Source organism: Coenobita brevimanus, chromosome 52 (assembly GCF_032717465.1).
Source record: "Coenobita brevimanus isolate Jiangsu-jjx chromosome 52, ASM3271746v2, whole genome shotgun sequence".
Classification (NCBI taxonomy): Eukaryota; Metazoa; Arthropoda; class Malacostraca; order Decapoda; family Coenobitidae; genus Coenobita; species Coenobita brevimanus.
In genome coordinates, this window is record NC_137005.1 from 1855116 (window position 1) to 1877937 (window position 22822).

Below are 22822 nucleotides of genomic sequence, written 5' to 3' on the forward strand. Positions count from 1 at the left end.
AGACCCGACGAAAGGCACCGCTCTCAACGTCCATCACCACCACCAAGGCCCTTTCAATGTGGGAGACGGTGAGGGACAAGGCTGTGGAGAAGCCAAAGGACGATTTTAAGGCCAGTTCCGGATGGTTTGTCCGCTTCAAGAACCGGGTTGGCCTTAAGGGACTGACCCTGCACAGCAAGGCAGCGAGTGCAGACGCTGAGGCCGCCGCCAGTTTCCCCATCCTACTGCAACAGCAATCACCAGAGGGGGGCTATAGCCCCAAACAGGTGATTAACTTTGACAAAACTGGGCTATTTTGGAAAATGATGTCAAAGAAGACCTACAACTTTCAAGAGGAGAAGAAGGCGCCAGGTTTCAAGGCGTCAAAGGATAGAGTTACACTCCTGTTTGGGGCTAACGCCAAGGGAGATCTAAAGCTGAAGCCCCTATGGTGTATCACTGGAAGAACCCAAGGGCCTTGGCTGGGTTTGTCAAGGAGAAGCTGGGGGTTATTTGGAAAGCCAACCCAAAGCCTGGTTTACCATCAGCCTCTGCCAAAACTACGGCTTTGGCTATCTGTCGGGGGCGCTGAAGGAGTATGCCTCCCGTTGCAACTTGGCTAATTGGTTCCTTCTCTTGGTGGACAATGCCCCTAGCCACTCTCCAGTCATGGATGAATGGGCTGACAACATCGAAGTGATGTTTTTACCACCAACCACCACCTCTGTCCTACAACCAATGGATCAGGGTGTGACTGCTGCCATTAGGACACGTTACCTCCGCATCAACATAGAGCAATTGGTGCGGGCCACAGATACAGACACCGAGGTGACAGTGAGGGGTTTTTGGAAAGGATACAACATCAAGGCAGCCATCGACAATCTTGTGCTGGCTTGGAAGGAGGTGACGCCACAGACACTCAACTCGGCTTGGAAAAAAGTTTGGCCTGAGTGTGTGCACTCCTTCCCTGGCTTTTCCTCTCACACTCCAGCTTCATCTGTTGAGGATATCTGTGGGCAAATTCTGTCCCTGTCTCATAGGGCAGGCTTCCATGAGGATGATGAGGAAGACATCGAGGAACTGCTACAGAGCCACTAAGAACTGTCAAATGAGGAGCTCCTCCAAATTCAAGAACAGAGGGCACATGAGACAGAGCACGAACTGGAGGTAACAGCCACGGCGAGAATTGTCAGTCACCTTCTTTACACAGTTCTTTAATGGCACTGACGAGTTTATGAAGCAAATGGGAGAACGTGACCCGATTTCCACCAGGAGTTCCCATGCCCATTACCAGGTCAATCAGGCATTACAGGTGTATCATGAGCTCCTTGACTGACGTCGGAGGCAAGCCTCACAGACCAGCATCACCGCCTTCTTCAAGCCAGCTGCCACTAGACCCCCCACCACCATCTCTCCCAGACCATCCACCAGCTGCTCGACTGCCTCACCAACCTCACCAGTCAGCACTCAGCTTGATTCCCCTCCCTTTCTGACTCAGAGGCTGACCACTAATGCCTGTAAGCACAGGCTGTCCCCCAGCCTTGGGGGGGACGACTTGGACCAACACAGGAAGGAATGAAGGTGGGTTGTCATTTATGGTTCCGTCTTGGTTAGGTGACTTTGGGAAGTTAAGTTGATGTAACCCCCCTTTTATAATGGGTTTCAATGTACCGATTTACAATAAAATCAGTATACGATAAGGTATGACCTGACATAACTCCATCGTAAAACGAGTAATGACAATATATATATGTATGCATATATACAGCCTCTCTCTCTCTCTCTCTCTCTCTCTCTCTCTATATATATATATAAATATATATATATAAACATATATCTAAATATATATATATATAAATATAAATAATATATATATATATATATATATATATATATATATATATACATATATATACATATATATACAGTATACACACACAAAAACAGGAAACGGTAAATATTTACTTTACTGCCGTTTCCTTTTTTTTTTTTTTGTTCCATATTCTAGTTTTTTAGTTCATTTGAGTGTTTTGAGGCATTATTTGTTGTGCAAATAAATAATAACCATAATATGACTATGACAATTTTAGTTACCTCCTAACCCTGCGGAAGCTCTTGATTGCCACCTAACCTAACCAAACCAAACGTAACCTAACCTAACTAAAGTAACCTAACTTACATTGATCGTCCTTTTTGGCTCACACGACAAGCTAAGCTAAGCCATCTCAACCTAAGGTAACCTAACCCAAGTATGGGGGTCAAGACTGTCATGGTCGTATTGCACAATTTCAAAGAAATTTTTTCCCAATTTCGTAGTAATTAAACAAGCAGCCTGCACACAGCATCTTGGTGGTAGCTGTGGAGTTGAAGAGCGATTTTAAAATTAAATATTGCCCTGTGATTGGCCCACTGAGTGATGTCGCTCGGGTGAGAACTGAAATTTAAAATATTCATAGAAAATGAATATTCATTTGCACACCAAAAAACACATACAGGCATACAGTACATGACAGCACAAATCCACTGGTTATGGTGGGGTTGCCCGCTAAAGAAACGGCAAGAATGTAAATATATACCGGTACCCAGAAAACAAGATACTTGAATTCAAGTTGTGGCTTCAGCTAAATATCCTTAATTTGATCAATTCACAACTAAAAACATACGAAAAATCCATGGTTGTCCAAAATGGCAAACTGACCAATAAACAATGTCCCCCTGATTACAAAACCCAATCTCCCTGCATTTGCATAACCAGACAGTTTATCTACCTGGTTATAAAACCGCTAGCACATTAAGGCACCCCTCTACACAACTAGGGAATGGATGAGGAGGAATACAAGAGGCCGATGAGAGAATATCTGGATATATAATACTCAATTTACTATAGTCTGACCTAAAACTAACATCCCCATCCTGAATGCTGGGAGGTAACAACTGATTAATGGGAGATTCTATATCAACAGTCATAAAGGAGTAATACAAATGGTCTGCCGGCCAAATTTGTTCATCCTCCTCCTTTTGAGGGTTAGGAAGGGGCATTTATGGGTAAATTTTTACAAGCGGACAATACACCCCCCAGGTAGTGCAATATATTTTTCTGGTAGTTTTTGATGTGATTCGAATGTTCCTGACCTTCATTTTTGTTGGAAATGCCCCTCACCGAACACATTAACCAAACCAAACCCAACATACCTAACCTATCTTAGGGGAGTAATAATCAATTTCCGAATGGGGTAATGGGGGTTATTTGTGATCCTTAGGGACCATACTATACGATAATGGTTCTAAAATTCCAAAACAGCATCTTGTCCACTTGTACAATAATACCCATTTATGTTACCAGGCTGATCTCTCTCTCGGTTATATCAGTGTTATCACGTAATGGTGTCTCTCTCAAGCACTCAAAATATGAATACAATCTAATATGGCCTGATGTTTACCTACCTTTCCGGTGGCATAAGCCTAGAATTATCATCCAGTCCTCAATAATAACATGAAAATGCCAAGATAACCTAACACCATTATACTCCCCTGAATACCTATTGCATGTATAAGTACTCAGACAAACATAAAACTAAGAACAGTAAGTAAATAAAACATGTTAAACTTACAATATGGCGGTGACGTGATGAGGCGACGCGATTACGAGCAGAGTTGCCAACTCATGCACACTGAAGGCCGCTAAATCCACAAAAATATTGTTAAATTGGTCTGTAAAGGCAGCTAAATTATTAGATGTAAAGACTACAAAAAAGTTAACAAAGTTTAAGAAGACACTATAAGTGACCCACACAGAATGAATGCATCATTATAAAAATAACGATATGAGGAAAATGCGGTGTAATGTTAATTTTACGAATATTTCAATCAGCATCAGCACTTGGTGATTAAAATGAATGTCAAGTTCCAGTCTGGTTCAACTTCCTCGATGGCAGGCTACCAGGTGAACTATCTTGTGAGCTTCTTTACACCATGACGAGTATGTCCAGGACACAAATGATGGCAATTGATGACGTGCCCGTTTATTTATATTAATTTTTCAGCTGAGGTTTTCAAATTATCTTATATTGGTATGGATAAAAAAAAATCGCCAAAATTTCTCCTAACAATAAAGTAACTTAAATGTCGCCAGGTCGCAGAAGTAGAAGATAGCAGTCTTAAAAGTCGCCAAATCTAGCGACAAAGTCACCACGTTGACAACCCTGACGTCGTGTTTAATCAAAATACTTCGATCCTTCTTTTTAAGATGTAATGCTGCATTTATTCGGAAAGCTTTTGTCGACTTTCAGCTAATTCTTCATGGAATATATTACTGATATGTAAGTGTGGATTTACACTTAACGAAGGACGTGAACAAACACTGCCGAGCGAGCAAGCCAAAGACGTAAACAAACACTGCCGAGCGAGCGTCATGAATGTTCGTGTATATGATCGTACATGCTCCCGTGAGAATTCACTCTTGTTCTGAGATCTCAGCAGTAGATGAAAGCTTCAGTATCCCCACTGCAATGTTAAAAGACGAAAGATAGTTGCATGTGCTGGGATTACTGTCATTCAAGGGCTCTTAAAAGTTAAATATATGTACCGACACGCACTCCAACGTTCACATGAGCTCGCTCAGGTTCGATATGTGCGCATGCCCGCCAGATTGGCCTCGCATGCCCATTACTACCGAATTACCGGCTCGGCGGAGCAAGTCAGACACCACCACCCTAGGAGGAAGGTACAGGGAAGTGACACCCACTCCACAAGGGTACTACGGAGAGGCTGGCTTACCTGGCTCACCGTCCAGCCTAAAGCGACACATCTCTCCCGTGACACGGCGCCTCTCTTCCCCGCAGCCAGACCACCCGGCAGTGTGCAGGGAATGTACACTACTCTTCAGCAGCGGAGACGCTTACCATAATCGGACGTCGAGTCCCCTGGATCTGCCTCCTATTTAAGAGAGGACTCCGGAGGAGCCTCAAGGGTTGCTATACCCCTACGGCAGGAAGGCACGCTCGGTTGGAGCTGTGGCAAAACCTGAGAGTTCGTCTGACCTCTTCCTCCCCCCGTCCCTGAAACAAAACCTTCCCCGCCAGGAGGGCATGCTCTGTCGAAGCTGTGGCAAAAGCCGAGAGAGTTCGTCCGACCTCTTCCTCCCCCCAACGTCGGGACATATATATATATTCGCATAACATAAACGGCCTCCTATGCTAGTTATATGCATCCGCGTGACACAGACGATACCCTATAGTCTGACAAATCTAAACGTAGGGTTTTGGTGGAGTCACCCCCTCCCTGCACTGTTGCCACGTTTCCGAGCTGACCTCTCCATCAGCGATGACCTTGACACTGTTTCCCTCTTGTGATCTCCGTTTTTCTAATACCCCCTATACCCCTGCCACCAACACCCCCTATACCCCTACCCCCAACAACACCCCCATCAACAACACCCGCTATACCTCCACCACCAACACCTCCTATAAATATAGACCCCCACCATCAACACCTGTATAATAATTAGCCGTTGATAATTGCTATACTTTTATTGAGAGCATACATTCTACCCTATTGCTCAAACTCCCTAATCTTACAATCCCATCTGTCTTAATCCTTCCCACTGCCTTCGTTCCTAAATCCCTTAATTGATCTATTTTTAACCTAAGTGTCCCCACACCTTTTAAACCATTTACCTCTCTGTCACTATTCTCCACCATATGTATCAACTTGTATTATATTGTGTATAGAACTTTCATACTGTATGCTGTACTAATGTATAAGAATACCCACTGTTTAGTGGAAATAAAGTTTTATTATTATTATTATTATTATTATTTCTCTCTCTCTCTCTCTCTCGCTAGATTTTGTTATGTGTCATCCATGGTTTTTTACTTCCATTTTTATGTATGGATTATAATTTTGACTTTATTTCCGCACCACCCTTGAGGTAAAAGTCACGGCGCGTTTTTTTTTATAGAGGTTTCCCCAATAGACCTAAATCCTGTAGGGGGTTGGTGACCTCCCATAGCGTACACACAAACACGTGTCGCGTGAGTGCTGCCACCCCAGAGCTGTTTGATATATTTATTTTAATTATGAAAGGATCGCCTCTTCCCACTTTTATCCCTTCAAATTTTCTTGCAATTATACTTGCTAAATTAATTAGCAATGTTAGAAGTGTTGGGGAAGTAAATAATAATTAGAATATTTTTAGAGCAACACTGCCAAATTTTTATGCCACGTTTCTCTATTATCGTATAATATAGTATGCAGAATAGTTTTATTCTTCCTTGATACATGTCAGCACTTTCATTACAGTTATATTAGTATGAGTTATGTTTATGTATCATTCCTACTACACAAACCACAGGCGTTATACATCGTAGGGTTAGGAAACATGGCAATAGTGTAGGCAGTGGCAGACTCCACCCAAACCCTGTTTAGATTTGTCAGACTATAGCTAGCCTTATGCTACGTGTGTGTTATATAGGACGAGAGAATATAGCATTCATGATCTATCCACGCGTGGGGGCAGAGGGGGGGAATGGTGATTTAGACTTCTTTACGAGACAGGGAGATGGGAGTACACCTCATATATCACTTTCTATGGCCAAAGCGAAAGGGGGGGGGAGGGGGGCGGCACTGATGTGGTCTGTCCGTTATGTAACACTGGGGGTGGGATAGTCACACTTGGGTGCGGCCCGTGGCCTAGAACCACGCACTCCATGCATGAGCTTATTGGTGGGGAGTTCACCATTCCACACGGGGAGGTAACACTGGGGGGGAAGACACTGGGGCGAGTGGGCAGGTCCACCGGGGTAGGGGCTTCCCAGACACTAGGAGACAAACAACCTCAGAGTCTTTTACTCACGGAACAGGCGGAGGGGAGTGCTCGAGTCGCAGGCGGCAGGAGGTCCTGTGCCAGGAACCACAAGCGGTGGCCGGGCGTCAGGGGCGGGCAGTCCGGAGTGTACTCCAGGGGTAGGTCGCCTATGGGGTCGCCACGAGTCCCGTAGGAGTTGGTGGGTGGCGTGGATGCGGGGCTCTCTGGCTTAGGGTCAGGAGGCGCGCCGCATGGCGCTGGCCCTTAGTCGTCGTCGAGGTACTGGGGGAGGACCTGGGGAGGCCCAGGCCTAGGGTTGGCTGTGGGGAGGGCGGCGCCCTGTCTGAGGCGCTGTCTCGTCTGGCAGGGGCAGCCGTCAGGGAGGAGCTGCGACCGCCTACGCCGGGGGAGGTCCGGCTGCGGCAGCAGGCATTGGGGGAGGCCTGCTAACTCCGGGAACTGCAGTCTTGTCTGCGGGAGGAGGCCGTCAGGACTGGACCCCTTCTCCCCTACTCTCTGCCATCCATTTCTCGCAAGATTACTACTCATCCTCCCCATCTGGATTTCTCTACACTTTACTCAACCCCTTCCACGAAAACCAAACTCCATTTTACCTCTCCCCCTTCTCCGTTTTCCTAATTTTCTTTACATTTTCAACATATTCCACGAATCCCAAGCTCCACGTTACCGTCCCCATTATACTCCCCTTTCCTCCCCGCTTTTTTTTTTCTTTCTTTTTCTTTCAGCGCTTTCCACGAAACCGAACTATATTTTCGTCATTCTTCCTCAATTTACACCTTCCTCCGCCAGTCTGTAAATCCACTATCACTTCCCTCAATCCCATTCAGTCTCCATTCTTTCTACCCTCCTTCCCTTTGCCACCCCCCCCACTTAGCTCCCTCCTTACTTATTTTATTCACGCTCTCACTCTCCACTTACTCGATCACTCCCCAGTCACCCATTCTCTCCCCACTCATTATTTCTTCACCTCTTTCCCATTCACTCGCTCGTCACACATACACGCAAGTATCTCTCCCGTTCACTTTTTTTTTTCCCACATGATCAGTCACTCATTCCCCGTCAATTACTCAGTCCCAGCTCTATTACTCATGTACCCAACCACTAAGCAATCACTATTTCACTCCACTCTTACTCTCTCATTTGCCACTCAAATCACTCATTCCGACTCCCCCGCTCTTTCATTCATTCACCCCACTAATTCATTCACTATCATTCCTCACTCACACGCATACAAACGTCCCTAAGCTCCTTCCCTATCCCCCGAAAGGAGGATTGTGGACTGTAAGGTGGAAGGAAAATAATAAGACAGCACAGTACCGTATATAACGGTGATCTTTTTATGTACGATTTTTTTTTTTCATAATTCACTCAAGCCTCAAAACTCTGGGGAGAAATATCGTTTAATGTCAAATAAGATTGTGTTAACATCACTGAGCTCTATATAATTAAAGTTCAGTGGTTTACATACTTAAAATCGCATTCCTACAGGACACTCCTCTAAAAATTTGTTTTCTTTGATAATGTTTTCGGAGAAAACTAAGTATTGAACGCCAACTACGCTAAAGTTTACTCAAACTTCTACACCGCATACGTATGTACTGTACATACATGTGCATCTATGTATCACTTTGCTCATCTCAGAACTTGTAATGATGATTAATGCAACAACTTTGTACCATGTACGTGTCAGTGTATGTCTTTGTTGATTACTGTGCTTGTAATGATAATTACTTCTATAGATTCTATGTCCTAAGGTATCAGTGTACCCTTCCCTGCTTGACCTTCAGGGACAATGTTCCCCAGAATGTTGGGGCTTGTACTGAATGGTAAATAAAGAACATAAAAAAAAATCTACACTTATTTCAATTGAACCTAAATGTCATAACTCCATTTTGAATCCTTAGCTGTAAACAGAGGAAATTAACACTAGAATACAATATTAGTCGTAAAAAGGCATGCCATGGGAAGGTCTTATAGAGGCAGTACGTCTTATTCTGCCGTTGAGCTACTGGGAAAATGCTGCAAAAAGAATATAACTGCCAAGTTACGGTAAAAGGACTATACTCAGAAGGGAAAGGGAAGGAATTATATACCTGAAAAACTTGAGAGGATGAGGTGTAAGGGTGAGGATATGTGTGAGGATGAATATGCTGTGGATGAGGTGTGAGGATGAGTATATGTGTGAGGATTAGGTGTGAAGGATGACCATATTTGAGGATAAGGTGTGAAGTGAGCATTTGCGTGGAGGAGGTGTGATGATGAGTATGTGTAAACATGAGTCTGAGTGAGAATGAGGTGTGAGTATAAATGAGGATGCGGAGGTGGGAGGATATGTGTAAGGATGAGGATCAAATATGAGGATATGGTGTGAGGATTAGTATGTGTGAGGATGAGCTGGGAAGGAGTATGTGTGAGGAGTGGTATATGTGAGGATGAGGTGTGAGGATGAGCTGGGAAGGAGGAGTAACGGTATGTGTGAGGAGTGGTATATGTGAGGATGAGGTGTAAGGATGAGCTGGGAAGGAGGAGTAACGGTATGTGTGAGGAGTGGTATATGTGAGGATGTGGTGAAAGGATTAATATGTGTAAGGATGAGGTGCGAGGATTTGTATATGTGGGGATTAGTATGTGAGGATGAGTAGGACGAGGTATGAGGATTAACATATTCGAAGACGTATATGTGAGGATGAGGTGTGAGGATTAGTATGTGTGAAGATCAGGCGTGAGGATGAGATGTGAGGATTACTATGTGTGAGGATGAGGTGTGAGGATGGGATGCAAGGAGAGGAGATGAAAGTTTAGAATTATGCCTATTGACAACACGAAGGTTATTAAGGCAGACAGTTAATTCCTTCCAAGTTGCAATCTTCTGGAATACGGCACGCAACTATCGAACTTACATCCAGGTCCCTAATAATACCGTTGGCTTTACATGGCCTAGGGTGTGGGGGGGAGGAACATCCTTGAATCAGACCTACCCGGGAATCGAACTTTTTCCATTCGCGAATGCTATGTGCTAACAAGTACACCACTAGTGCCCCAGTAATTTCATCCGTTCTAGATGTAACGACCGTCCTTTTGCTCATCCTTATATCCTTTTGCCATCTCTAGACTATTTTAATAATCTTAGGAAAGACTTCAAACCAAAGGGTTGATCGACAGTTTTTGAGAACCTCAAATGTCAAGGTCACATGGTAAGGTCAAATTAAGCGGTTTTTATCCGATTTAGACAGAATTTTGTGGGTGGGTTCAGGGTAACGCGAGATTAAAGGTTCAGTTGACTAGGCCTACATTCATTTAAATGTCAAGATTACGGGGCAAGGTAAAAGGTTAAGGTTACACTGCAAGGTCAATGTAAACAGTTTCGACCCGAATTAGATCAAACTTTGTGCAAGGACCCAGGGTAAAGCAAGGCTGAAGAGATTCAATTTTGAGAGTAATCAGCTAAGGTCAAGGTCACAGAGGAAAGTCATATGTTAGGTCCTTAGACCAGTTACTGGGGGCATGGGTATTCCACTGAGTTTTCCTCCTCATATACAGTACACACACACACACACACACATATATATATATATATATATATATATATATATATATATATAGAGAGAGAGAGAGAGAGAGAGAGAGAGAGAGAGAGAGAGAGAGAGAGAGAGAGACTGATAGGTTTGCCCGTCATTAACCCCCGGGGGTGCTGGGCGAGGCACTGCACCGGGAGGGTACCGGTACTAAGCGTACCGCCCTCCCCCTATCGGCTCATAGTCGCGAAGCTCATAGGTCCCCTCCCGGGGGTTCTCGACTTTATAAAGACTTGAAAAATTCCAGTTCTGTCCAACACTCGGGACACTGGGCTCCAATGGGTTAAAGAGACTGATAGGTTTGCCTGTCATTAACCCATTGGATCCCGGGGGTGCTGGGTGAGGCACTGCACAGGGAAGGTACTAAGCGTACCGCCCTCCGCCTATTGGCTCATAGTTGCGAAGCTCATAGGTCCCTTCCCGGGGGTTCCCTACTTTATAAAGACTTGAAAAATCCCAGTTCTGTCCAATACTCGGGACACTGGGCTCCAATAGGATATATATATATAGCCTATATATAATGTAGAGTCAGTGGCAAAATGTTCGCCTTGTTCCACTGCATGTATCACACTTCGGGCTCATCCATTTCATTCCTCACTAAAGCGTCATATCAAAGAGAACGTAAGAATTCACGCCAGACCTCTCTCAACTTGGAAATATTAGCCAAGAGAGATGTTTGTTGTTTGTTGAGATTTACCTCACTTGGGAGGACCGGGCCAGATATGGGCCCGCCAGACAAAAGCTCGTAAAATTAAGAGGGCTCTAAGATAGCTGCTGTAGACGGTGTGAGGCTCGCCAAACTCCCAGAAGCAGATGGAGGAACCGAGGAGGAAGGGTCATCAACATCCAGATCGGCACTGAGGGAGGGCCCTCAACGTCCAGATAGGCGGGAGGGACGAAGGGCAATCAACGTCCAGATTGGCAGGAGGGACAGGAGAAGCCCTTCCCCCCTCGGCTGCTGGCGGTGGAGAGTTGGTCTCACCGAGTTCGGGGGTGGAGGTGTTAACTCGGCGAGAGATGGACGGCGAGTCCGCCTACAAAGAAAAGCTCCTCGCCAGTAACTCTCCAACCATCTGTCTACTGTGTGTGTGGAGAGGGTGGTAAAGATCTGGCTCCACTGCATTTTTTTTTTTTTTTTTTTTATGTGTCCGACTCTGGGCATAGGCTTCACAGCCTGCTATCAAGGCCCAGCAGTCCTCCTACATACCATACACCTCTACATGTCACCACTTCGGCGCTAACACCCACCGTCCATATTGAATACATGCTAGGGCTGTCTCATACAGGACTGGTGTATTGGTATTAGCGGGGGTATTTTTACGACATGTCGGCGGGTCTTCTGGTAGATCAGTAAAGCCTGATTTAATGAAATTCAAATCCTTAAACTGTTCCCTGCCCCAGCCGGGATTCGAACCTGGGTCCGTTAGGACTGCAGGCCACCTCTCTACCGATTGAGCCACCGCCTCCCTGTCTGTTTGTTGGGTCCGTTTCATTTTTTCTTTCCTCTTTTTCCCCCCCAATTGTGGACGTACTCATTCTATTTGTCATTTACAAAGAAAAATACCGCCAATAATATGTTCGCTTGGTTAGAAGTGTGAGGCTGGGCCGGAGCTTCGGAGACTGAATGATGTGTTAATGATTTCTGGCCCATTCCTCTGGACAGGCTGTTCTTATTCAAAAAACAATTATAAGTTCATATAAATCATGTTATGAAACAATGTACTTCAATGTTACTTTAAAGCGTCATAATAATGCGCCAAAGTCTAAACACACACACACACACACACACACAAAGTCAAAAGCTAAACGGAAAAACTAACGACGTTGATTCCCCCCCCCCCATGGCTATATCGCAAGGCATTATGTCAAAAGTGCAACAAGTATGTCCAGTGATGCAAAATGTGTCGCAATAAGGGTTAATGTATCTCATGGGCAAGGCATCTCTCTCTCAAATTGGCAACTGTATCGCCACAAAAGCTGGGCGACGGAGGTTTTCGAATGCCAGTTGATGAGTAGGCATGTGTACTGTACAATATATTGGTATTTACTGTGGATCGCTGAGGGGAAAATATATCGATTTTTCACTTACCACGATGTCAGTAGATGAATGACAATATCTCAATTGATAAACTTAAAATTTAAGTCTTCAGTTATTGACTCAACTATTTGAATACTGGTGTCCTCTTTTTCAGGTTATTCTAGCTTTACCAGACGATTTTACTCAGCTTAGGAAGGATCTTTAGCTTTGATCGGGCTGGCTGAAGCTTTAAGTCCTTCTATTCGAATTCCAAAGTTAAAGAAAATCATCTGCAGCAATGAAAAAAAAAAAAAAAAAAATCGTGGGACTGGAGAGGATGTGGATGTAGCATATGAACTAATCTTCCTAATGTGAAAATGTGGTTGTCCTTCCCCCATCCCAACCAACAGTAGGGGTAAAGCAGGGACAAGAGTCGGGACGTACTAGGAGTGAGACAGGTGGGTGGACAGGTAGGGAAGGACGGGGTACAAAGGAGGAGAGGAAAGCAACACGACACACCTATTAGTTCGGCATGGGTGGTATTTACTTAAAACTTTTTTTTTTTTTTCCTTTTTATACATGTCCAGAACTTTTTGTCTCATGTGGGTTGATTTGATGCTGTAGATAATCGGCATATTTATCTATTTATTTTTTAATGAAATGAACCAAACTACATTTATTCCTAGAAAGGATATATTGTGAAGGGGCGATGTGTTTTGGTGGGATACAGGTGCTACTGCTGTTGCTCACGGCGAAGTAGTGCAATCTGTAGACGCTATATTACAATCAGGATAGGTTACTTGAAGTTAAGTAAAAAACACGATTCCAACAACCTACAACACACACACACACACACACACACACACACACACACACACACACACAAATGGCGAGGAAAGAAAAAGCCGAAAAGGGGAATCCTCAAATTAAATACCGTATTGGCCTTGGCCTGTTCAAGGCTGTATGTTTCGGGGTAGGTTATGACTATGGTTTCTATTGCAGGAGCCAGAGACAAGGATAGCAAAGAAGGAAGGCTCCCCAACCTACAGCTCCCACCAGTCGAAGTCAAGAAGGAAACTCGAGGCAAGAATCTAGAATCATAACTTACCAACCGCCGCCTTTTAAAATCCGAGAAACTTTCCCCCACAGTTTGGTGACTTAAACACGGCTATCTCTGGAACTAAGATAGATATTGCACTGATTTGCTTCTAAATGTAGTACAAGGTCTAAGAAATCATATCCTACTATGTACATGACAATAATAATGACTGATAATGATATGATTACAATGCATATAGTGATAATGAGTGTTCATAATAAAGTTACGGTACCTAGGTCTGGGTAGATAGGTTGGGACTGCTTAGGTTAAAGGAATTAAGTGTTTCAATGTTATGGTAATATTGTACTCACTTTGATAGGTAGTCAGGCAGAGTGTAGGTCAGAGTCGGAGCCATTATCGTAGTCCAGAAAGTTGTTTCTAGCTTCAATAACTTTTCCTGTGTGGCGGCTTACGTATTCTTCCCCAGTGTTATGATTCACTGTTGCAACGTTTATTTTCAACTTTTCGCATTGCCTCGCCCTCTTCCTGCCTCTCTCCTCAACCACAACATTCCCGTCATCACTTGCTTTGCTTGACTCGCTCATGATTATTGAATAACACGTAATAATCGCCAGGAAATATGCAGCAATTAGTACAATCCACGTGTTCGGTGGGAATTAATCAAGTGGTGACCAAAATAAACACCGAATAAGGGACGCTGATTGGCCAACTACTTATGTCTCCCGCGCTCCTATTGGCCTAGAAACGCTCGACAGCGCTACACATCATGCCTCACTCGCTCCCATTGGCTGAAAGTTCGTCACCCCCTGTAAGGCTGGAAGGTACGTTCTAGCTGATTCCGAGCTCTGGGGGTAGCAAGAGGCACTTCTCAACAAGGAAAAAAGCTGCCTTCACTCTACGGGAATTTCAACCATATTGCGTTTAACATTTTGTACCTCTGACTAACTCCTGAGATAGAGGGGTGTTTGGGGAAGACAATGGTATACTTAACTCATATTGTGGTAACATGGCTGTAGTATGTTACGATCCTAGATGCCTTTAATGATGATTGGACTAGGTTCACAGGGAAAAGGGCATGAGTGATGCAGGACAAGGAGAGATACAGGATTAGGAATGAGGTGGGACAAGAGTTGTTGTTGTTGCTGTTTTTTTAGCAAACTCGACCTGTCTAGCTGAGCAGACCCATCAACGGCAAGCAGGCAACCGCCGCTGCAGGGTCGTCCTGTGCAATAAGCCGATGTTCCCTTGCCATAGACAGTGACTTGTCTCAGTGAGGCACGAAGAAGTGTGAATAACTGGCTTCTGGGTGGACGTCGCATTTGTGTCTCCACCCAGCTAATAAGGGCATCATAGTATGCTCCAACTTACCCCGTTATGTGGTTATACATAAGGTTACCACCCAGCATTATAAATGGTTTTCTAGGTTACAGCAAAGCATCAGGCTTGTCATCAATGTAAAGCCACCTGAATTGGAGAGAAAAGTAATAAAATGTGACAGGAAGGGTGGGAAAAAACAGGAAGAGGGGAGGGCAAACAGAAAAAAGAATGATAAAGGTGAAGGAGGAAGTAGGCAGCACTACTTCATGTGAGTGGATGATGGTCACCATCACCTACCACTAGGATAAGGAAGAAGGTATGCAAAATTAATATTGATGCAGGACAAGGAGTGAAGTAGGACAAGACATGACAAGAAGTGATGCCGGACAAGGAATGAAGGACAAAGGAGTGATGAAGGACAAAGGAGTGATGAAGGACAAAAGAGTGATGCAGGACAAGGAGTGATGCAGAACAAAAAAATAATGAAAGACAAAGAATGATGCAAGACAAAGGAATGAGACAGGACAAAGGAGTGAGGAAAGACAATTATGGAGGCAGGACAAAGTGTGAGGCAGGACAAAGAGTGAGGCAGGACAAAGGAGTGATGCAGGACAAAAGAGAGATGCAGGACATGGCGAAGGCAGGACAAAGGAGTGATGCAGGATAAAGGAGTGAGACAAAAGTGTGGCGCAGGACAAGGAGTGATGCAGGACAAAGGAGTGATACAGGAAAAGGAGTGAGGCAAGGCAAAGGAGTGAGGCAGGGCAGGGAATGAGGCAGGACAATTAAGGAGTGAGGCAGGACAATATGGGAGGGGTGGCCACAAAACAAGGGACAACAAGTAACCTTTATATCCCGTCTCCTCCATGGGACGGTTCTTGCCAGCACAACAACACCTCCATCTTGTCCTCAGTCAGACACACCTAATTTTTTTTCTCTCTCTCTTTATGACCACACTGGCATTTTCTTTAAGTTTTACTCAGAGTCATTCTCATTTTCTCCCCCCCCCATTATTTAAAATCTTAGCATTTTCTCTGACAATTCCGCAGTCATTCTATCCAATACTGTATTTTCGGTCACCCAGTCTTCGAAAGAATATTCGTTTACCGTTTAGAATACCACACTGTAATTAACTTTTTCATGGTATCGTCTCCTTCGCTGTTGTTTTGTTGCTTAACCCTAGTCTGTCTGGCCAAACATACCATTCGACCACAGGAAGACAAATGCTTCTGTGGGATCGTCCTACAGGTACAGCGCAGGATGTATACCTTGTAGGACTCTGGCGTTCCCTTGTGATGGACAGAGCCTTACCTGGGTCGGACCAGGGTCCTTCCCACTGCAAGGTGCGAGAAAATACGAGAGGGGTTGGCTCTGGGATGGAAGGCCGCAACTGTTCCACCCAGATTGCATTCCGTTTATGACAGACGTCATAATAAAACAACTACATCCTTTCTTCACAAGACTTCATTTTTTTTCTTATTTATGATACCTACTGGTGCTTTTATGAACCCCAGGTTCATAAAACAGTAGACTTTAGGCTGAAGCTGCCTCTTTCCTACAGTCCACTGTCATCCTTTTGAGGAACAAACAGAGAGTCGGGGGACGTTTGTATAGCTGGGCAGCTCCACTGCCTAGTTATATCGATGTCACCACATAAAGGCGTCCCTCTCCAGTCCCAACCCCTTAGAATGAAGAGGTAACTACGACACCTCCAAATAATACTGCTACTTCCAGACGACTTCATTTAACTTGAAGGATGCCTGTCTTTGGGAAGGAGTTAGTGCGTCTGCATTAACCCCATTACGATGACGTCCTTTTTACAGTTTAATCATTCAACCTCCAGACGATTTTATTCAACACAGAGGGAATTAGTGTACTATACTTTATTCACTCAAACTTGGCCTAAAAATTGCCGTCTATTTTGAATGCTGAGCTGTTGCAATAGGATGACACTTGATTATGATGCTAGTCACGAACAAGTGCTATGGAGATGATGTGCAGCTGTATCATTGTCTTTCTGTCAGTGAGCTGCACAACATAACTCCCCCCCCAAAAAAAAAAAAAAAAAAAAAAAAAGGAAATCTGGGCCAAGTTAAGGTGAAGAGACTACGATGTGGTTATTGAAGGCTGTATATAACCCCTCCAGTTCGAGTCTCCTAATCTGAATAAAATCTGAACTGAAATCGTCAATAATAAAAATGAATAGTACGTCCTCGGGGTAAAGTGGTCCTTCCCTTCATTAGTAGTACGCTTCCCTTCGTTCTGCCGCCTCCAAACCATTTTATTTCCTTTATTACAGAATCCAGGCTAAAAACAGTCTTCCTCGACTGAAGGGTCTAATGAAGGCCATACCTAACACCAGCAGTTCGAAAAATATCGTACAAGCTGAATAAAATCGTCAGGCATTGGAAGAATAAAATGGAAACCTCGGCGCCGGATTGGAAGAGTGAATCCTTTCCATGTAATGACACTTTTTTCCATGCTTATTAAAAAAAAAAAAAAAAAAAAAGTGACAAGGTGCTCTGTAATATGCTTATCATGACGACGTAATATTGCCACCTCTCCTTGAATACTGAGCCGTAACAAAAGATTAACACTAGAATATGATGCTAGTCACGAAGTGCAATGGAAAGGATGTAAAGCTGTAGTATTGCCTTAGTTTGCTTCTGAGGTACGAGGAATAAGTCGCAAAATGAAGAAAATCTGGGCCAAGTTAAGGTGAAACAAGTAAAGTTTATTTTTGCAACAAGAATCACAGTATGATTTTTTTTTTTATGTTACCATTTCACTTTCACGACATGGTTTTCTATCTTAATCTCACTATCGAAAGACAATTTTGTACAATGATTTTATATAACTCTAGCATGAAGGAGTTGACTAGAGTTATATTCAGCCCCCTCAAGTTCGAAATTTTCTCCTGAGTAAAATTGTCTAGTAAAGTCGTCCGGTAATAGAAAAAAAAAAGGACAATGTAATTAAATCCCTTCAATCCCAAGATGTATTGTTTAATTTGGTTCACAATATTCCCGGGCGGGTTTATTAGCATTGAGAGATTTTAAACCGGTGTCTTAATTCCTTTACTACCAAATATCCTTCGTAAAGTGAATAAAATAGTCTCATGATAGCCCAAGTATGAGAAATGAGTCATCGGAGTGAACAGGTGAGGATCACATTGTACACTCGCTCCGGAAAGTATCGGTGCACTGTGGGTCCGATGTCATCCGGAATGATTCGATCATGTGGCAGTGACAGCCCGTTAACACCTATATGTATTATAACATTTACGGCCATTCCCTACTCATTATGAATGACACAAGAGGTATCTGATATAGCAGTCATCTATTGTGTGGGATGCCTGCGTGTGGGAGGACAGAACCGCAATTTCCAGTTGCCTTTGTTCCATGTGTCATAATATTTAAAACATATTCTGCACCGATACTTTCTGGATTGAGTGTACATGGCTTTGGAGATTTCGTAACATCATTTCTTGGCGATTTATTTTGCACATTATACCTCAACATCCTCTTCTATTTCACTGATGTAAATCATGCCGATAGTAACACGAGATACAAGAGATCTTAAAGTGTAACCTGCAAAATAAGTAGCCGAGGAAGAGGTGCTATGAAGCTTCCTGAAATATGGCTTTCCCAAGGAGCTGTCCCGAGGTGGTTAAGTACGCTTGGGGTTAGTGGGGATGCATTAGAAAAGAACGTAGCACAAACCTCTGTTCAGCTGACTGGGTGCTTACCCGTACACAGAGTCTTTTCGAATCGATGCGGCTGTCAGTTTCAGTTCCATTCTGTACTGGCTGTATAATGTGCATATTTTCTCTCTGGCAATAGCAGATGTGCACCTAATTATTTCACGTATGTCCACCGCCCAAAACAAACTTTCCACTTTGTTTTTGTAATTTTGTATCCATCACTTGTAACCTGACAATCACGGTCAGTCACTTTACAGTTTTCTAAAATGCAGTCTCTGTCCTCTCATATAATAACACTGACTCCTCAATAAAGTCTTCATAGAACTACTTCGTGAGTTGTATAATATTGTAATATCGATCTATTATTACAAATCAGCATTCAAGACGGAAAGACGCCAAAGTTTCATTTATGCAATACGCTACATAGCACTAACTCCGCCATTCCCAGACTGAGATTCACAAACACGCTAACGATCAGTTTCCTGTCACAACTATGTTTTAGCAGGAACGACACGGACAAGAGAATGCTGAGTCTCCCCAAGTTTCTTGATTTTGACGAAATAATTTAAAAATAAATTAAAAAGTAAAACCATGTTACCACAGAGAATTTACCAAAAAATTATCCGAGAATCTCGATCCAGATAGAGTTAGTCTTTCCATAGCCGTGACTTAGACTTTACAGTAGCTTCGCTCAGTTATTCCTCACAAAACCGAGTTCACAAAATTACGAATTGCTTGTAACTGTGATTTGTTTTCGCTGTATTAGACATGGCGACGAGAAGCTTCCCACATCTCTTGTTTCTCATGCAAACGAAAACCATGAGTTACAGAGGAAACTGATCCCAGGTGTGTTTGAGAATCCTGGCCATTCTGGACTGCAAATGCGTGAGACCGCCTCTTACATAATCTACATCAGCTATGCCTTAAACCATGAGATACTAGGACTGAATATAACTTTTTCCTCCCCTTAACCTCATGCGTGGTATAAGTTTATTTCAGTTTCAGGGCTCTAAATTATTCTCCATTTTCACACTCATTTCCGGGATATATATATATATATATATATATATATATATATATATATATATATATATATATATATATATATAACATGCCGATAAATACGTTATGCATCAGACTGGCCACACACTAGGCAGGGGGTTCCCTGAGGCGGGATAAAGATGGCACCACGTACTAATACGGAACCACCATGGCATGAATATTACCGTCCATACTGAACACACGCCAGGGGTGATTCATTCTGGGTTGGTGTGACGGTATTGGGGTAGGTGTTTATATGGTAGCGTCCTTTTGGTGTGAAGTCCAACACTGCAGGAACAACCCCTTGGATTATTTAAAGGGTAGGGAAGAAATATGCCATTTTTAACAGTTCAAGATTTACTCTTTGCTAAGATTACTGTCCATCAGTAGGAGTGATTGTGGGGTGGGACTTGAGCAACTGTTTAAGTAGTGGCTCTGTGACACGCCTGTGAGGTAACGAAACCCTCCCACTTCCACAAGTCACCTGTCCACTCGACACAGGGTATATATTACATATAAAAAGAATAATGCATAATTACAAACACTCCAGCCATGCACTCACACTATCTGTTTCTTCATAATTATTTTTTCCTTAAAAGTCGGCTTATTAAATGATTATCATAACATTCACCCGTCACTTGCCGCCCTTGCTCACAAGCACCCTCCCTCGCCTATGGTTATATACAGTATATATATATATGAGAGAGAGAGAGAGAGAGGTTTATGCAATCATCGAGTTCATAACTGAAAAAAAAAGGGGGTGGGGAACTGGAAGCTGTTAATCATTTACCTGTAAGGTGATGCACCTGGATACCCAACTGTAAACACTGTGGGTCCTGCTACAAAAACCATTGCCCGGCATTTATTTAAAGGACTGAACTTCTGGTGGGAACACTTTAGCAGGTATCCGCTATATGTCAGCCAACCGTTTTTTCATCAAGAACTTGTCGTCCTTGATAAGCATACAGTTCGTCGAACCGAGATTACATTGTGCGTATAAGGAATAAATATACAGACACGGTGAAGAAAGGAACGAGGAAGTTGGTAAGGGTGGCAAAGTCAGGAAGTTGGTAAGAGTGGAAAGGAGAGGAAAAAGGACGATATGAGGGAAAAGAAGAGGGAGGGAGGAAGAGGAAAAGGGAGGGCAAGAAGTGAGAGAAGAGGGTGGGAGGAAGAAAAGAATGGGAGATGAGAGAAGAGGGTGGAAGGAAGAGACAAGAGGAAGAGGCAGGAGTGAGAGAAAAAGATAGCAGGAAGAGGGATGGGGGAAGGGCTGAGAGAGGGAGGAGGAGGACGGAGAAGGCAGGGTGAAAAATTGCGAGGAAGGCAGGATTCTGGGTTGGGGAAGGGCGGCAGGACAGCATCGGTTAACGAGAGCACAGCAGGAGGCTTGAGAAAGGGGTGAGGGCAGGGGGAGGGGGAAGGGAGGGCGCAAAGAGTAATGGTGTGGTGCGTGTGGTGACTGGTGGTGGTGTGGTAGAGAGCACCCGTCTGGCGGCAGTCCATGGCACCGACCTCACTCCGGCACATCTCACACTCCACACACCCACGGCACATCAGCATAACCCTGACATGTGGTACAGGACGCACCGCAACGATGCTCTTGGGAGCTACAAGTTACACTGTAACCATATGCCCACATGAAGAATCAATGTACGTAATTCAGAAGTGGCTTAACCTCAAAAGCGTGTATATCAGTTCTCTGCAAGTACTCTCCATTTCTAAGCCTTGAAGGACTATGCCCGTATAGGCAGACGTGTGACATGACCTGAGATGAGCCCTAACACCATCCTGCCGTCGGGATTACTGGTAAAAACTATAACGACAATTATTCTACTTCATCTTACATTACTCATAAATATATACAACATAATTATAATCTACTGCCATGATCGGAGTCTCCAGACGTCACAGATCAACGGCTTATAACTGTCATGGGAGATGCTCCGAGCACTACATGTGCTTATGTAACAAGTTAATCGTATATTACACATTACAGTATATCTACAATCAAACTTTGTACACATGCACGCTACACACATCACTTAATTATATGCTTTTGTGTACAGACTACAATATACATCCATATCATGGCACTACGCTAGTAAATATACATCACAATTATTACACAACATGGCACCCCGCCAAGCCACTACGGGTTATCGCTCACATAGGCAATATTATCGTGAGCTGGTACTGTTGTCGCTGGTTCCTCGTTATTAGTATTCTCTTCCTCCTCCTCCTCCTCCTCCTCCTCCTCCTCTTCCTCCTCCTTCTCTTCCTGAATGGTGTCCAGAGGTTTGCCAAAGCTGCTCTCGATCATGGGCGCCTCGATGCCGAAGTTGACAGAAGAGAGGAGGATGGTTGAAATGCGGATCTTGCCCTTGTTCTCCTCGTCGTAGAGCCAGCGGGAGTCCTTGCGGATCACGAGGCTCTTCTCTTTCACAGGACCTTCTTGCTTGGGTGGCTCGGCGGTCTGCACGCTGTAGTTCCCGCTTTTGTCTGCCACCATGATCAGTCTGCAGCAATGACAAGGTATTAGAACGCAGTTATGGTGCTAGAATATGCAGTAATTCAAAGAATTATGAATGCATTTTAATAGCCTTAGATTCGTCGGCTGCTGAGGTCTTCTAGTATCTTCCTATAGCAATTTATTTTGCATAACCTTAATACTCTCCTGCGTTATTTATGAATATCTGATATCGACGTAGACTGCATACATTACATATCGAAGAATGTTAAGGTATTATAATGCAGAAAGAAACTGTTAAAACAAGAGTGTTTCCTAGGCTCAAGAAAATATGACCCTAACAAGAGCATTCTGAATAATGAAACTATTTATTTGCCTTAAAATGAACTAAGGAGGTGGAACACATAATGCCATCACCATCATAATTCCAACCCTTATTTCAACTTATGAGACAGTGTCAGGAAGAATCCAGGAAGAAACAAATGAAATTACTGAAAACGCCAGCGTTCCCAGCTAAACAGACCACTTAATCTTTAATGCATCATCGGAGCCTTCAAATCTTGGCTGCACCTTGCAAGCAAAAATCATCCGCACATTTTTCTGAATTTCTTATTTAAGGTTTAGTGCTGCAATGTATAACAGTACTATCACGTGCAGTATAAAGCAAGGCTATGTAAATAAAAGCAATAAAAGACCGGCTAGAGTTGTGGCTGGTTGTGTGAAAGGAAGACTTTGATTTCATGCTGGGGCAGGGAAGAGTTTGATGATTCCGATTCTCCTTTAAGCAGAATTTAATGATCTTTCAAAAAACTCATAGCCATACCATTAATACAC

The 22822-nt window shown here is 43.6% G+C and overlaps 1 protein-coding gene across 1 annotated transcript in view; it reads right to left on the bottom strand.

Annotated features, from left to right (window-relative positions):
• Window positions 1–21664: 21664 nt before the first annotated feature.
• The window catches only part of LOC145400369 (putative peptidoglycan muropeptide transporter SLC46), a 95197-nt gene continuing 94039 nt past the window's right edge, over window positions 21665–22822 (bottom strand). Inside the window, exon 6 of the mRNA XM_080272875.1 lies at window positions 21665–22037. Coding sequence (XP_080129001.1) covers window positions 21671–22037 — 367 coding nt within the window. The 3' untranslated portion in view covers window positions 21665–21670. The remainder of the gene's footprint in view (window positions 22038–22822) is intronic.